The sequence below is a fragment of the Pholcus phalangioides genome, unplaced genomic scaffold, assembly GCF_987345545.1.
Source record: "Pholcus phalangioides strain wild (caught in Gottingen) unplaced genomic scaffold, Ppha-v1.0 ptg000015l_1, whole genome shotgun sequence".
Classification (NCBI taxonomy): Eukaryota; Metazoa; Arthropoda; class Arachnida; order Araneae; family Pholcidae; genus Pholcus; species Pholcus phalangioides.
Genome location: NW_028301608.1, coordinates 49,777,881 through 49,794,803, shown reverse-complemented (window position 1 = coordinate 49,794,803; position 16,923 = coordinate 49,777,881). Strand labels below are relative to the sequence as shown.

Here is a 16,923-nt window from a genome sequence, read left to right as displayed (position 1 = left end):
AAAAAAACGTAAAACAAACCCCTTGAGATGAAAAAAAACAGTGAACCCCTCCCCCACCTTGAAAAATTTCTGCGTACGCCTATGTAACGAGGTTATTTTCATTAAGAATTTTTTTTTATTTGAAAAGTGTTTCTGGTCTACTCCAGGGACCGGACAAGTGATAAGCACAATTTTTCCTTTGCTTTCATTTGACTATTGTGGAACAAATTCTGGGTGAGGACATGACCCTCCTATCCTTGATCAGGGCCTCTAAGCTATGATCTTTTGCGGGGCCCTCAGTCAGGGCCCTTTTATAGGTAATTTATAGCGTGGAAAAGAAAAAAATTATGAGAACTGTACCGGATCCTGTCAGCCTCACCCTTAGTTGGGGCCATGGGTGAGGGAACCAAAATGTACACTTGCCCCTTGTGACAGAGTACGGGGGCGGCGCTCAATACGGGTGCTAAATCCGAGGTGAATGAGTAAAAACAAAAGTTCCAAGGGCCGAAAAAAATCAAAGAAAATGTTTTTGTCTTCTTCTCTGGAGGGGCGAAAAATAGGTCCCGCGCGGGTACAGATTTTGTCTCGAGCAGCCCCGATAGCTTACATTCTTGTTTCTGGTATTGCGGTCAGAGGCCGTGTCTATTTACCCAACGTTCCCGTTGTCGAGGTATGACTCAAAAGCGTGATGGCATGTGAATTTTTACTGTGTTAAATTTCGGGGGTCTTAACTAAAGTCTACGCTGCCACCCCTTACAAACTGCCGCCCGGGTGCGCAGCACGCCCTTGCACCCTCACTTAAGCTGCCCCTGCCGCGGTGCATTTTCAGATCACTTTAGTGACCAGCGACATATTTACAGATCATTTTGGGTGACCCACGGCACAGTTCTGGAGCATTTAAGCGGCACGCGACACATTTTCAGATCACATAAGAATACTTTTTGACTAGTTTTGTAATTTTAATTTAAAAAATAAAATATTCTTAACTTCTGGACATGAGTGTAAAACGTTCTTTATCATGTTAACATATTTTTTTTATTAACATACAGTGAAACCTCGCTGCCACGATACTCGATGTAATGATAAATCTCTCTACAGCGATATTTTTTTTTTTCAAATCTTGCTTGGACTTGTCCGTAGTGAAATGTAAAATATCTCCAAACGCAACGATATCCTCTAGTACGATAAATCCCCTATAACGATATTTTTTAAGGTATTTTGAAATCGCTAAATCAATTTTTTTTTGTTAATTTTGCTCAAAAATTGTGTTGAATTCAATTTTAACTTCGTCAATTGTTTTAATTCTTCCAAAGGCGTCTAATAACATAGGTGTTTTGCACCACATAATCACCGAAGCTATTGTCGAAGTTGTGTGTATTGGCACTGTCTGTGTAAGACGCTGTATAAGTACAATACAGTAAACTTTTCAGGGACAACGCATCTAAAATAAATTTTATTAATAAAAATAATTAATATATATATTTCAGTTTTTCACGGCGTATACTTTGAAGCTCATTTTCTGATTGTTGTACTAAGAACGCAGATTTCCAAAAATTGTCAACAACAGCATGAATTCGGTGGCATCTCGTGATTAGTGTTGCCTCTCGATATATAACGACAATCCCCAACAACTATATTTTTTCTTGGTCCGCAGAGAATCGTTACATCGAGATTTTACTGTAATAATTTTGCAAGATTAACAAGAAGAATTAGTGAATTAAATTATTACATCTTACCAGAAAAGTTCCTCATTATATCTCATTCTGAAAGACTGCGCTCATTTAAAGCAGCCATTTCAGTTTTTCTTATTGTTCTATTTTTGGCGTCCTAGACAACTTCATATTTTCAAAAGGGTACATAGCAGTGTGTGTGTGCGTTTAAAAGAGAGATAGAGAGTGCGAGTGTACATAAGTACAATATTTATTGATACATAAGAACATAAGGGCGGAATGTACATGAGTAAAAAAATCGATACATTTCTTTTTAACCTCACTACACACGTCCTATAGCTATTACACGTTTGCTGAACTTTTATAAAGCGGAGGTCAGCATGACACTTGAGAATGAGCCTTCAACATTCTTCTTGAACTGTAAAACAGAAGTATATTCAAATTGGAATCAGCAAATAAATACACAGAACGTATCAATTTGGATAGAAGAAAACAAGTAAAACGATACCCGGACATTTTCAACTCTATTAATTTCGTTACGGATGGTGTTCCAGTTACATTTTTATTGCAGTTGCGCATTTTTTTGTCTCATTTGTATTTCGGAGTTTAAGAGCAAAACATGTTGTAAGGATTATCAATATCCAGGTTGTGGTGTCACTGGAAATTTTTCCCAAATAGGGTTGTGAATAAATGGAATAGTTTACCCTCGGGGTTCGCGAGTTCTAACACAATTGACACGTTTAAAAAGAAATACGACAAACGTATTGAGATAAATCGTGAGGCTGTGCATACTTAGATGAGACAACCATAATTTTTTACGGGCAGTATCTATAGTTATATTTTATCATAATTATTGGTTTGTTATTGTTCTTATTGGGTTTCTATATTTTTTAAATAGTTTAGGTATAGTTGACATTATTATTTTTTATAGGCATCTTTTTTTAACCACCAGGTTGAGTATTTTGCCTGTTGGAGGCCTTTGTAAATACAAAGTATTGGTATCGTATCACATTAATATATAGTGCAAAACGCGATAATTGCATCTTTCTCTTCGGCTGGGTTCTCACTGGACCGATACCTCAACGATAAATCTATCGTCAGATTAAATATGAAGTAATTAGCCGGACCTACTTTTGAGGTGGATATCCATGTTATAACATTCATTTAAACTTTTATTTATATATTCTCAAGCATGAAAATTAATGTCCCCGTATTGTCTTTTAATATTCAACTGCATAAATTCATATATAGTTTAGGTTCTTTTAAAATTAGTTATGTGGGCTCGTAAAGTACATCGAAGAAATTCCACAGCTTTAACTAAGCATTTTTGGAAGCAGAAACAGGCAGAAATAGATAACTTGAAGTTCGGGAGGGGGATCGAAATATCAAGTGCCCCTTAAAAAAGGAAAAAGTATTCATTTCCATGGTTTCTTTAAATCTAGATTTCTTTTTTTCATGATTCGCGCAGGAAGTCGCCATATTGGTTAACTTAGACACGGTTTGCATATCCATAATACATAACAAATGTATTATAGGCAACCGCCTCTGTACGGTCATGTGGGCATCATGCTGGACTCTCATCGTGAGGATCCCGGTTCGAACCTCGTTCGCACAGTGGTGGTCGGCTGAAGATGGTTTCTGCGGTTTTCCAACTTCGGGGGGAAAATTCGAGTCGGTCTCCCATTTAAAAAACTCTGCCTGCAGAGAGCAGGCAGACCTACAACAAGAAACGAGCATAGCATGAAAAATCAAATCTCTTTACTTCAAAATCTGCAATACAGATGGGCAGCACTAGTAAGAACAAGCACAATTCTGACAACATAAATACGTTAAGGGCACACATACACCCCAGAAAACGCCATTCTGGCATGTGCCAATTCATTACATATTCCGTAGAGGAACGTGTGTGAGGTACATGCGCAGTTAAGTAGTAGTATTAGTAAACCACATAAAATATCAATTAATGCTATAACATTAGATTTTATTATTTTATTGACTCCAAATTACCTATTTTCTACATGTGAGCAAATATAGGGTGGGTGGGTGGGGGGAATATCAAATACATTTTTTTAAACAAATTAAGAAATTAAAGCTGTTCACTTGAAGCTATTTGATACAATGACGAAACTAACTTTTACCCGAAATACGAAAACAGTTCACAGTGGAGGTAATAAATTGTGTATTATCCTAAGAAGTATTTTCCTCAAACTCAGTCTGAAACTCAAAGCATCACCGGTTTTCGTTGAAAATGAACTGGTATTTCCCTACGTCAAGAAATTTGGTTAAAATATTGATTCAAATATTTTCAATTACGGTCACCAATGAAAGTTGCATGAGATCATAATTTAAGCCATCTGATCGGTCCCGCTTCAAATAAATCGAGTTACGGTAATTATAAACTCCAAAAATATAAAAATTAATCGAATTTTAACTTTCGAGCGGTCGTGCGTATGCGGCGGATAAGCGGCAGCGTTTTACTTGCTTACGCGTATGTGTAAAATACACGTGACTGCTAGAAGATTAATTGGACTGATCGAGTCGATTAACTCAACTAGAGTTTTTAACCGCGATTAACCAACACGATTAATCGGGTCTGCCCGAGAATAAATTTACTTTTAAATATAATTTTTTTCATGAAAATTATATCATTCATGATAAGTAAGTATATCAATCATATATATTGCTGTCATGATAAGTATATGGTTTTCAACTTCATATTTCTGATTCATACTGCAAATATTTCTACTACTTAACAGTTCATGTACCTCGTAAACATTCCTCTGCGGAGTTTCTAACTAATCGGTAAATGCAGGAAAGTATTTTGCTTGTCTGTGTGTGCGTATATATGCTTAGATCTGACGTATTTATGTCGTCAGCATTGTGCTTATTTCGTGCTGCCATCTGTCTTTAATAATTTGAAATAAAGATAGTAAATTTTTGAATTTTAATATTATGTAAGTATCGTGTTGAAGGTCTCAGCCTGCGGAGAGACTTTTTCAAATGGGAGATTTTCTCGCATTTGCGCCCCGAAGCTGGAAAACCGCGTAAAACCAACTTCAGATGACTGACCCTATGCCGCCAAAGAGGTTCGAACCTGAATCTTGAGGGTCCAGTTTTGGCGAATATTACAATACCGCGTCTCGTTTTATTGTGATCCGATATGCACTTACTGCAGTAAGGACAATTGAATCCAGTGTCCAAATAATATTTGCGGTAGCCATCCGTGCCATTCTTCTCGAAGCTTGTTGTGTCAAAGTTCATACCCATGACTGCGCATCTGGAATCGTCATCACCGCAAGACGTGTCGCACTCGCCACTCTTGAAGCTATCATATGAAGTGCATTCGTGGCCGATGAATTCACAATCACTCGGATTTATAGAAACTTTATAATATAGTATAGCTTGTATATGGAAGCAAAACTGAGGAACGAGTTCAATTAAACCTAGTAACCGGTTAAGAAACACAAAGAAAAAGCAGCAGTAAATATCGACATAGGAAATCATTATATCTATGAATCTGTGGGTGATACTAATGAGACAGAATTATACAGTGGAACTTTGGTTAACGAGCATTTCGCATAACGAACAAAAATTGTGAACAAATTGACTCGGTTTACGAGCGATTGTTAGCATTACGAGCAAAAATTTTGCGCTTTTTTAAATTTATTTTCACGTTATCACGACGGAGTTGATGGTTTTTTGCTTTCGCCCACACACGTGTGTTATGGAATTTGGGGTAATATTCTAGCCAACGGTCTCCGGTAAGCGTGCCTCCCTCGGAAAACTAACACACGTGCGAGTCTGAATATTTACGATACGGAACTAGATGTAGCATAGCAACGATGCGTATGTGCACCTTGAAGTGGTTTTTTTTTTTTAATTCTGCTTGTGGAAAAACAATTGTGGGTTGATTATATTATTGAGCGTGATTTTAGGGGGGGGGGAGCTAGCTCATGAACACGAGCCACTACTTGTGGAAGAGATTTTGAGCTTGGGGAACACCATGGACTGGAGGTGCACGAGAATGGCATTGCAGAACTATTGGTGAAAAATGTCTAGAAGTTGACGGTAGATGAAGTTATGGATTTCTTTTTCACGCGCCGGCAAGAGTCCCTGGACGGTATCTCGTCCGAGGAAGAGAGAAGTAAGGAGGAGTCCCTCACATAAAATGAGATTATGGAGATGTGTAGAATGTGTTTATCTGAGTAAAACTCTGTAGAAAAGAACCACCCAATTAAAGCTGTGTAGCAATGTGCAATCTCTTCAACGAACATAGTAATTTACCATTTCCCAAAAATCCTAAAAAAGAGGCATAAGCAAGTGTCATTGGATAAGGTTCTTTTTGAAAGTCACGCAAAAATAATAAGTTTGCAAACAACAGTGAGTTTGTAAATCGTCCTATATAAACGCGATAGTCCTCCTCTCTCTCTCGTCGTTTAGAGTAAGTTAATTTGTAAACATTATCCTATTTTGTATGTTTATTTATGGTGTTGTTTGTATTACATATATTTTATTGCATTATGCATAATTATTAATGCATTTGATTATTGATTGAATGCCGTTTTTGATAGTCATTTTTATGTGAATGACTAATTGTTGAACGAATTATCCGAGTTTCCATTATTTCCTATGGAAAAGTTTGATTCGCATAACGAGCACGTTCGCGGAAAAAATTAAGCTCGTTAACCGAAGTTCCACTGTATCTACATTAGATAATTGAATATTTTTAAGGTTAGATAATCTTTCTGAAGCAATATTCAAGAATGACATTTGTAACACATAAAATTGTGAATAACATGTGAAATTGAAAAAAAAATTTAAATACTGAAAAATGAAACCGTTTCGATCTGCGATAAAACTTGGAAAGTTAATGTATATAATACAAAAAATTTGCTCAATGATTCGGAAAAGAACCAAGTACACTGGTGTGCATACATTAAGGACGAAGGTGAAAAATTGAGGTCGAGTGCTCTTTGCGGATGAAAACGGATTTAGTCTGACAAGCCATTCTTGACGCATACACATCTGGAGAGAGCGGGAAACACACAATAACCGCAAACCAACATAATCGAAAGGGACGGTTTGGAGGTGGTGGAGTTCTCGTATGGGCAGTTATCATGCTTAGTACCTGTACATCTTCCAAGGTGTTACAGTCTCTGGTGCAGTGATGGTAACTTGAGGGACATTTCTCCCATATTCATGGAAAAATTGGCCAAAATTTGTCCCAGTGGGAAATATCTTAGCATTTGTGGGAAATTTTGAGTCCACCAAACAAAATAACTTTTTGAAAAAAATAAAGAAATTAATGCAGTGCAATATATATATACACACACACTTTTCGATTGCAAAATACTTGATTACGTATTTTTCCCGCTAGATGGCAGCACATTTTTCAGAATGCGTGGGAATGAAATTTTGTGGGAAGAGGTTACCATCACTGCTCTGGCGCCTGCTACTGTAACGCGGTTCTCTTTGCTCACGTGCGTCTTTTTACAGGTGCTATGGTCTCCTCAGTTGCTCTCCATGGACTGCATCGCTACACCTCATCGTATAGTAGCTGTCGCAGAGTTGTTGGAGAGTGAAGATATTCTACGCATCGATTGGCTGGCAAGGTCCCCGGATCTAAATCCAATCCAACACGTGTGGGGCAAACTAGAGTGACGTTTGACAGCACAGGAATGGGCAGCAGCAATGCCTCAACAGCTCGTTGATGACCTTCTACTCAGCATGGGCAGAGGATGTAAATCCGCATAACAGTCAGGGGGTGATTATATCCCCTGCTAAAATCTGGATTTTCATTTGCCAGTCACTTGTCACATGGCCATTTCAGTCTCCTGTGCAATTGTGCCCGAAGCTAGTTTTTCAATAAAGTTCTTTTTTATCCGTTGGATTTCTTTTACTGGAAAATTTAGTATACGTTTCCCATGTTCTTACGTCTTATGGATCTTATGGTATTATTTGTGTCGATTCGGAACACTTTTAAACGACGCTACATTGGAAAAACCGTCTCGTCCTTAATTTTTGCGCATCAGTGCACTTTGGTAGAGTGATAGTACGTGTTCAACCCGTTGGCAGTGATGGCCGAGTCCAGCTTGGGCAAACAGAAAAATTTTATGTTTGCGATTTGATCATTATACAAGTATCTTAACAACACTTGTTTTACCAAATAAAAATTATAGTATTTTTCTTTTTTTCCATTAGGCCTGAATTGAGTTCGTTTATCTTTCTCAGGCCGGGATTTACACTGCAAAAGTTATGTAAAAATGTTTTTATAAAACTTGAAAAATGCAGCTGATCGATTACATTTGATCAAATACAACCGACCAGTTTATTGGATGTATTTTTCAAGTTTCATAAAAGAGCGCGTTCACATCTTTTATAATGTAATCCCGGCCTTATTGATATAATGTACAACAAACAAACAAGATTTCAAATCCTCAGAAATAAATTACACTCACAAAGGGTTAAACGCGATTTTCATGATTGGAATTCAAAATGTTTTTTGCTTAAATGCTCTGTAAGTTTCTTATTTTCAAGAAACTTTCTTCAGAGATAAACCTTCTCTGAATCAAGTGATAAACTTATATTAGATTATTCAATAAAAATTCAATTTATTTTAATTTGAAACGGAGCCACAATACCGTGAAAACTGTGAACATTACCAGAATCTTCCATTTTTTAACAGAATCTTTTTTTATTCTATAAACCTTCACGAAAACATTTCACTTCCTATTTCTTTTTTTGTTTTAGTAATTGGACCAAAGTGCTATCAATATTTCATTAAAACAAAATGAACTATGAGTAATGATTTAATTTTCAGGTTCGTTTCAGCTATTTTACAACAACAAACAAACAAGATTTCCATTTTTGGTGCATTCTTTCTGCAATCTTCAGAAATAAATTACACTGTCAAAGGGTTAAACACGATTTTCATGATTGAAATTCAAATGTTTTCTGCCTAAATGCTCTGTAAGTTTTGATTTCATATTTTCAAGAAAATTTTATGATTCCATTTCGCACATTTTTTCATGTTCAGAATTGCAAAATCTCACGAATCAGAATAAGTACTGGATTTGTCATTGTATTTTTAAAAAACCTAAAAGATTTTGAAAATTTTTATTTTTTATTCATATTTACCAATGAAATGATAAATGATCTTCGCTATATTTATGCCTTTGATGTAAAATTTAACATCTTGAAAATTCATCCATATCATGTTATACAGGGGCGTTAGTTCGCCACTGAACCACCAACCACCTCCCGTCTCAGGGAATGTGAAAATAAATTTCTAACCATAATTCACATTCATAAGCCCCAGACATTACATTTATCAAGTAGTTTCATTAAATACTGTATAAAATAAGAAACACACCCCAAAGGGGTTTTTTTTTTGGTTTGATTATAGAGTACACATTTACCGAAGAAAATGTCACCCTTTAATAGCGAAGGCAGTATATAAGATAAGCAGTTGGGACTTATTTCTCCTCCATTCGGATAGAAATCAGCATGGCTCCACGGATATATCGACCCAAATCCGACAGTAGCTAAAAATAAATAAAAACGAAATAAATTCGTTATCTCGAAGTTCATAGGTTTTTTTCCACGTAGTATTAAAGTTCTAATGCAGAAATAGATTCTAGATACTAAAGGAATTATTAAGAATATTAAAAAAAACGGTGATTGCAACTAGTTGTGTCGGAAAAACAAGTAAATAATGTCTAGGCCTATAGTAAAAAATGTAAAAAATCAGTAGTTTCCAAATACTCCCCCGCCCCCGAAAATATTGGTCTCTGCCATGGACAAACACTTTAAATTCAATTTCAATTTCATTTCCGTACATAAAAACACTCGATCAGGGTACTTATGGGATTGCTAGCAAATTCGGAGATGACGTGAAGCTAATTGGGGAGGGGGAAGGGAGGGTAATTGAGGATCGAATCGATAGGGAGTTGCTCCAGAGAGAGACCAACTTAATCAGGATTGCAGCATGGACAAATGAATGGAGCATGACGTTTAGCGTGGACAAGTGCATGGTCGCTCATTTTGGTTCGAGCAACCCACGGTTCATCTAAGAGTTGAATGGTTTCACTATCCCGGATGCAACTAGGGTCACCGATTTATAAATTCTCGTTAACGTGGATGAGACAGGGTCCAAAGTGGTACAGAAGAAGAACAAAGTGATAGCCGTAAAAGGTATAAAGCAAATGAACATCCTGACTTCCTTAGAAAGGGGAAAATGTATTACAATTGTGGCCTGCATGAATGCAGAGGGGCTGTACATTCCTCCACTAATATTGTGTTCCCTAGAAAAAATATGCTCCATTCTCTAATATGGAAGGAGCTCCTTCTGGCTCAATTTCAACTTGCCACCCGTCTAGATGGATTCAAAGCGACATGTTTACGAGTTGATTCGAGCATTTCCTGAAAATGACCAAGCCCACTTCATCCGATCCTGCTGTTTTGCTTTTAGATGGTCATTACAGCCATTCAAGAAACAAGGTCATTGAATTTAGCGGAAAGAAATCACATCTCTAGTTTGTATACCACCCCACACAACATACCGAATGCAGCCACTGGATGTTGGTTTCATATTCCCACCGAAATACGCAGTGGAAATAGAAACTTACCTTAGAAACAATCCTGGACAAGTAGTTACAGTAAGTTTCGTTATGAGACTGTTTGCAGTAACCTACACAAAAGCCGCGACAATGGAAAACTCAGTGAACGCCTTCAGAAAGACAGGGCTTTTTGCGTGTGACCGCCACGTTACTGATGCGGAGTTGGGTTCAGGCCTGGGAGCAGATTTGGCAGCCACTCCAGGAGCAGATTCTCCATCTTCAACTTCTAATTTGGCAGCCATTCCTGGACGTTCTGGTGTGGTGGTGAAGCCGTCAGACATTAGCCCTGTCCCCTCATGGCCTAGTACATCGTCTTCTCCACGGTCGGGTTCAGAAATATTGCTGGCCAACTCACCATACAAGAAACAGCTTGAAGAAAAATCGCGATTCAAGTAACAAAAAGGTACAACGTAAACGGGCTGACAAGAGGAAAAAAAGCAAAAGAAAGCCACGAAAGAGTCGGCTAAAACCAAGAAGAAAAGACAAGATTCGAGTGAAGACGAAACATGCGATGACGATGAACCACCTCTACCGGACTCAGATGATTCAGATTTTAATTACGATCAGTTGGATAAAGAACGCATGTTCTATTCAATTCGATTATCAGAGGACACCCATGTAGAGAAGTGGGCAAGATGTATGCTTTGCTCTCGATGGTCTCACAAGGATTGGGGAGAAATTAAGGAAAAAATAGTTTACTCTCATTTTTACAGTATTTCGTTTCGAAGGAGAATATATTATACGATAATTAGTTTCTTTTGAAATAATCCAAATTTTTCGCTCATCATAACGTTTCACTTGCCATTTATAACGACCGACAACGACCAAGAACGGTACAGGACACGCGTTTCCCCCATCCGTCAGTGTGAGCGTCAACGAAGAAGACGGCCATTTTGGAAGAGACCAAGGCACGGCGTTAGTTACAAGCTGCGAAGGCCGGCGATTTTATTGTTTTTAAACGAATTATAATGGTACAAATAAGGATTATTATGAAAATATAAAGACGTGAGAGCTGAGAGATCAAATAGTTGACGCCGAAGACAGCGTTTAGAGAAAAGGTTAGCATTATTTTACTATTGCTATCGAACTAGAGGATACATTTTCCAAGACATTGTCAATGTTTGTTTGCTTTTACGGTCGTTTTTTGTTTTTTTTTGTTATTTAAATTTATAAATCTGTTCCCTCTCCTGCTGGGCTGTGATCTTTGGCGGGCCCTTAGGTCAGATTAAAATGGGTACCCTCTGTAGTGAATTTACACTGTGAAAAAAAAGGTATGTAAAGGATGTCACGGCGCTTTAGCCGTACGTGCCGGAACTTAGGAGCTGAGGCTATTTGAGCTCCTATGGCCCACATCCTGGGGTAGGGGCCCTTAGACTAGGATTTTCTCGGCCCTTCTATAGTGAATTCATAGCATGGAAAAATCAGAAATGATACCCCATACTGGTACATGGACTGTAATTTTTACTTTATTTATATAATTCTTAGCAGCAAAATCTGATCTAATAACAATAACAGATGAGTTTGAGTTATAGTAACAAAAATTATTATACAAATAAATACTTCAAATATTAAAAATAACTGATTAAATATTTTGAACTTGTCCACAATTGTTACATCAGTATATGGAAGAGTAAAGTTCTATTTTTTACGTTCAGAATATAAGTATTTTGTGTAGTAGTATCAGGGCCACAACTAGGGGGTAGGGAGCAGGCGGGTCTCGTGCCCCGGGCGCTGGACCTGAGGGGGCACAAATTTCATTCTGAAACCTCTCTTTTAACATTACAAGGGGAGCGTCAAAATGCGCGCTTGCGCCGGGTGATCAAGCATCTAGTTGCGGCCCTGGGTGAATTCATAAACTGAATTCTGAACCTAACTAGAACTTTACTTGTGCATTGGAGTTTTTCAACTAGTGTGCTCCGTGAGAATTGTAGTTGCGCCATAAAAAAACTTTTAAGGAAACTATCAGATTAATTTTTAAAAGAAGTCTGAAGCCGCAGATATTGATTACACAGTATGTGAGTACTTAAGTGCGAGAAATGCATTTAATATTTTTTTTCAAATTAGATGCATATGTAAGAGGGGAAACTCAGCAATTGAGAGAAAACAATAGTTAAAATATTGGTCATAGATCATTTCTGTTATCACTTAAAGGAAGAATTTTCAAGAATTACACAAAAAAAGACATCGAAAAATACTTCTGTTCTCGTTATCATAAATTATTATGTTTGTGGAAAGCAATCTTTCCTGACTTGACACTATGGAATACAGAAATCTATTACAAATAATAAATCTTACAAGAAGATGTTTAAACCTTATGCCTTATATTAAAAAAAAATTATTTTTCTATTTTATTTGAATTCAAGCGTGCCGCCGCAGGATGAAGAAAGGGCCGACTTCTCGATATAAGACTGTGTCGACATGTTTTATATTGTAATAACGTAAATCGTAAACGTCAAACTAATTCGACAAATATATGGCATTTTCACGTCGAACCCGATATCGGATTCGCTACGTCGAACTATACAGACAAATGTATGCCATTTTTACGTTGAGCGATATCGGTAAACGACGTCGAACGGCATCGAAATCTCTACGTCGTTCTATAGTATCTCATTATAGGTCACTTTCCCTTCTATATAGATTTCAACTTGGCACTAACTCTTTGCCACCTTCAACATTCCTCATTTTTTAAATGTTCATGGTAAGCTGTTTTACTACCTCTTGTAACAACTTGAGAAACAACAAGAAAACTAGTCTAATTTATTAACTCATCAATTTCTTTAAAACTATTTTAACCCAGCAAGCTACGTGAATTTATTTTCTTGAAACAATCTAAAAATCCCAAAAAAATATTTTACCATACCATTACTCTCTCCCCGGAGTTCCCGCCGACGTCAGCAGGTTCGGCTGCGTTACCGTACCAGGAGCGCGGAGTCCCCACTCTCCGTGTCCCGGTAGAGGAATGTTAACCCCTTTCCCTTTCGGTCGCAGCGGGGCAGACCGACTACTGGAATGCCCGCGTCGGGCATTATTATCGATACCGGCTTTCGCCGATCCCCAAGGAACGACTGACACATGTTCAACTGCTGTTCACATGGAACCCTACTCCACCTCAGTCCTCGAGGGTCTCACTCGAGTATACCATACCATTACTAGAAAATAGGCCCTTTTAAAGGATTAATAGAAGTTGAAAAATCTGAGTTCTTAACAAATCAGCCCAAAATTGGTATAGTAGCAGAGAGAACACGAAATTCGATTTCTATTCGTATTGGAAAGATTAAAATAAGTGGAAAAACGCACACACAGTACTCACGCCCGCAATCAGCTCCATTAGTATGTATAGAATCCACCACAATAGCATCCGAACGACTCAATCTTTCTTCAGGTGGACTGAATTTAAATGGTTGCAATGCAGGATCAAGAGCTACGAGGGAAAAGAATATAATCATAAATACTGTTACGACCCGTGGAATGAGCTACATACATATTGAACGGCATTAGCAAAAACCACCCACTATACCAACTGTAAAATGTCATATCTTTTTTAATATACTTTATAAAGTAAAGTAAGCTTTCTTCCCATTTTCAACCGGTGGAAAAAAAGGGAGGGAACAGGAAAATGCACTCAATATTGAGAAAAAAAATTACCTTAATACAGTAAATCTCTGCGCTTGTCACTTATAAAACAAAACGATTGGAATTTCCTTTATAAAAGTGTTTCAGACAATATATAAACTCGAGAATAAAAAGAAAAAACAGGTCTCGGGTTAGTGTAATAGCAACAAAATTTCAAAAAATTCAAATTTCAACACTCACTTTTATGCATTGCAAAGTGATTCGGGCAGTGGAAAATAACGAATGATATTGAAACGGTACCTATAGCACCATAAACGCTGGTGCAAAAAACGAAAGATCTCACCGAGGTACTCCTCCATGGGAGAGGGCATTGCTTCAGATGTGTTATCTGCAATGGCTGTTTCAATGTGCCACGCAGAGCCAGTGTTTTCATGCTAAAGGTACCGTTACAACGCCATGTATTGTTTTTTACTGTGCAGTCACGTTGCAATGCATTTTTATGCACCCCATTGAACTGATTGAGCACACCATTTGACCTTTTCGAGATTCTGTGGCGGTAACCCTGAGAGCTAGATTTTTGTTTCCCTACTCATTCTCGAGCGGTTTCTCTAGAACACCTATCTCGAATTTTATTCGCATTTGTCGATTTTTGCGGCTGCTAGAGACTCGTACGTCGACAAAGTTATTTTATAACCACTTTGTATGTGTAATATGACGTCTCTGTCTACACGTAACACTAACATTTCTCCAAAATTATTACCACTTGCCCTCGCAGTTGGTCAATTTTTGTGGCTAATAATTTAAATGTCGCTCTGAAATATCCCGCTCTTAAAAGTCATTTTTTCAAAGACAGTCATATTTTCAAATACAATGTTTATCGAGATTTTACTTACATGAAATGACTCATTTTTTCAATTTATCACTGTGTTGGCACGTTATCATTACCTCAAAAGTTGCTATTTTTAGGGACACTGTACACAAATAGAATTAATTCTACCACTTTATTTCCCCCCGCCCTCCCCCAATAAATAACCACTAGACTATTTGAGAGTTATTTTGACGAGACTCTACATAATTTTTACAACTTCGAATTTAATTCACGTATCGCAATATGTGAACCATTCCCTCAATAATTGGCGACGAATGTTTAAAAGTTTAAAATAAATACCTATGTTAATATATTGCGTTTAAAGATATGCAGTTTTTTGAAAATGACTTTTCTCTCAGAGCCTTGCATTTACATTTCACTAACTGGAAGTATAAGCACACAGATTTTATATAAAAAATTAGTTTTTCTATTCTTTTATGTGCACGATACCTTGGAAATTTCAAGACTTTAAGTAATTGCACGACATTTGAAAATTTTTGGTATTTGAAAGTATTTGGACACAGATAGATAGCTTTTCTCAGCGCAAGATATCAAGGAAACAGTTATTTCCGGATATTATGCTGAGGTGAACTCGGAAAGAAAAGTCATCACGTCTTCGCCGAGACTCACCTGAACTCTTCCGAGTTCACCTTAGCATAATATCCGGAAAATAACTGTGAAAAAAAACCATCTATCTCTCTCTCTAAACCGTTCCACCCGGGGGCCATTTCCTGAAGTTGAGAGACTACTAGTCTCTACTTCAGCGCCTCACGCCACAGTGCTTGAAATAAGGAAGGTGGGGTCATGTCTCCAGTGGTGTAGATGGTAGCATGCTTGCCCGTTATGCGAGAGAGCCTGGTTGCGAGTCCCGGCGGAGACGTGATGACTTTTCTTTCCGAGTTCACCTCAGCATAATATCTGGAAAATAACTGTTTCCTTCGTTTGAAATTATGTTCCTAAAGTCAATGGTTCCAGAGATATCCGCTGTGGAAACAATTTAAACAGCTTGTATTATACACCATTTACCGTATAGATTCCTCTTTTATACTTTTCACCCTTATCAATTAACTTCCCTTCCCATTTTAATGATCATATATCACTGAAGCAACCGAGTCTGTCGTGCTTGGTTTGGTCTGCATCGTACTATTACGTTTCGGGCAGTGGTTCTTTTGTCTTCCGCGGCATCTTGTCTTAGTGAACAACTAATCCGCGACTCCCCTAATAGTCTAACAAAGAACCGCTTCCAAAGTGTCAATAATTACAGCTCACCATGACGCGCTTACAATAGTTGGTGGTGCCCCAAGCAGCCATGGTGCACACTTTGATAACCAATGGTTTTACGTTATTCTCACAACTTCCCATTGCCTACCGAAATTCAATTAAGAACATTTTTAATTGGTTTATGGCTGCATATATATTAACCGTGTGGCTTTCACTGACTTCCACTCCAACAAGCAAATCAGTTGGTTTAACATTTTTTGGAGATTTCGCAACGGTATTTTTCGCGGTATCATGAAATATTAATTGAAAGTTTTATGAAATACGTTTTTTATTATGTTTTTAATTAACGTACCAGTAACTCTTCCCAGACCTGGAACTCCTTTTCCAGCAAAACCAGCTACATGAGCTCCAAAACTATGGCCTACTATATGGATGTCTTTCGGGTTTGCACCTAATTTCTTTTGGAAAATATCGTTCATTAATTCACTGATTGAAAAAAAAAAACCAATTTAACAAAAACAATTCACTTTAACTCTGACATTTGGTTGTGTGATTGGACATATTTATCACACAGGTATTGATAGATAAAATCCTCACCACTAAATTGTTCAACACAAAGCTCAGCTGCTGTCCAACAAATTTCGTATGGATTCCAGATATAGCAACATCGAGGTTGTTTCCCCAAGTCCAGTCGACGAGTAAGACGTTATATTTTCCTCGTTTAAATAGCTGATCCCTCATTTCCTACAATAAAGTCGGAAGGCATTGTTAAAAGAAAACAAAAAAAACCCTCTCTCTCTCTCGTAAGTACTTTAAAAAAAAACATTATACTACTACTTTTAACCGTATATGCACCTCCCACACATCCCTCTACGGAATTCCTAACGAATTGGTTCGTGGCGGAATTGTGTGTGTACGTTTTGTGAAAGTTTATTCCTATGTAATGCTTGTGAATGAAGTGTAATGGTTGATTAATTGCACCGTTGTAGGC

The 16,923-nt window shown here is 37.6% G+C and overlaps 1 protein-coding gene across 1 annotated transcript in view; it reads right to left on the bottom strand.

Moving 5' to 3' along the window:
• Positions 1-16,923, bottom strand: part of LOC149076151 (uncharacterized) — a 41,617-nt gene that overhangs the window by 15,279 nt on the left and 9,415 nt on the right. Inside the window, exons 3-7 of the mRNA XM_089242188.1 lie at positions 16,530-16,676; positions 16,285-16,390; positions 13,572-13,691; positions 9,068-9,193; positions 4,744-5,092 (exon numbers count right to left, since the gene is read on the bottom strand). Of these exons, the coding sequence (XP_089098314.1) occupies positions 4,744-5,092; positions 9,068-9,193; positions 13,572-13,691; positions 16,285-16,390; positions 16,530-16,676 (848 nt within the window). The remainder of the gene's footprint in view (positions 1-4,743; positions 5,093-9,067; positions 9,194-13,571; positions 13,692-16,284; positions 16,391-16,529; positions 16,677-16,923) is intronic.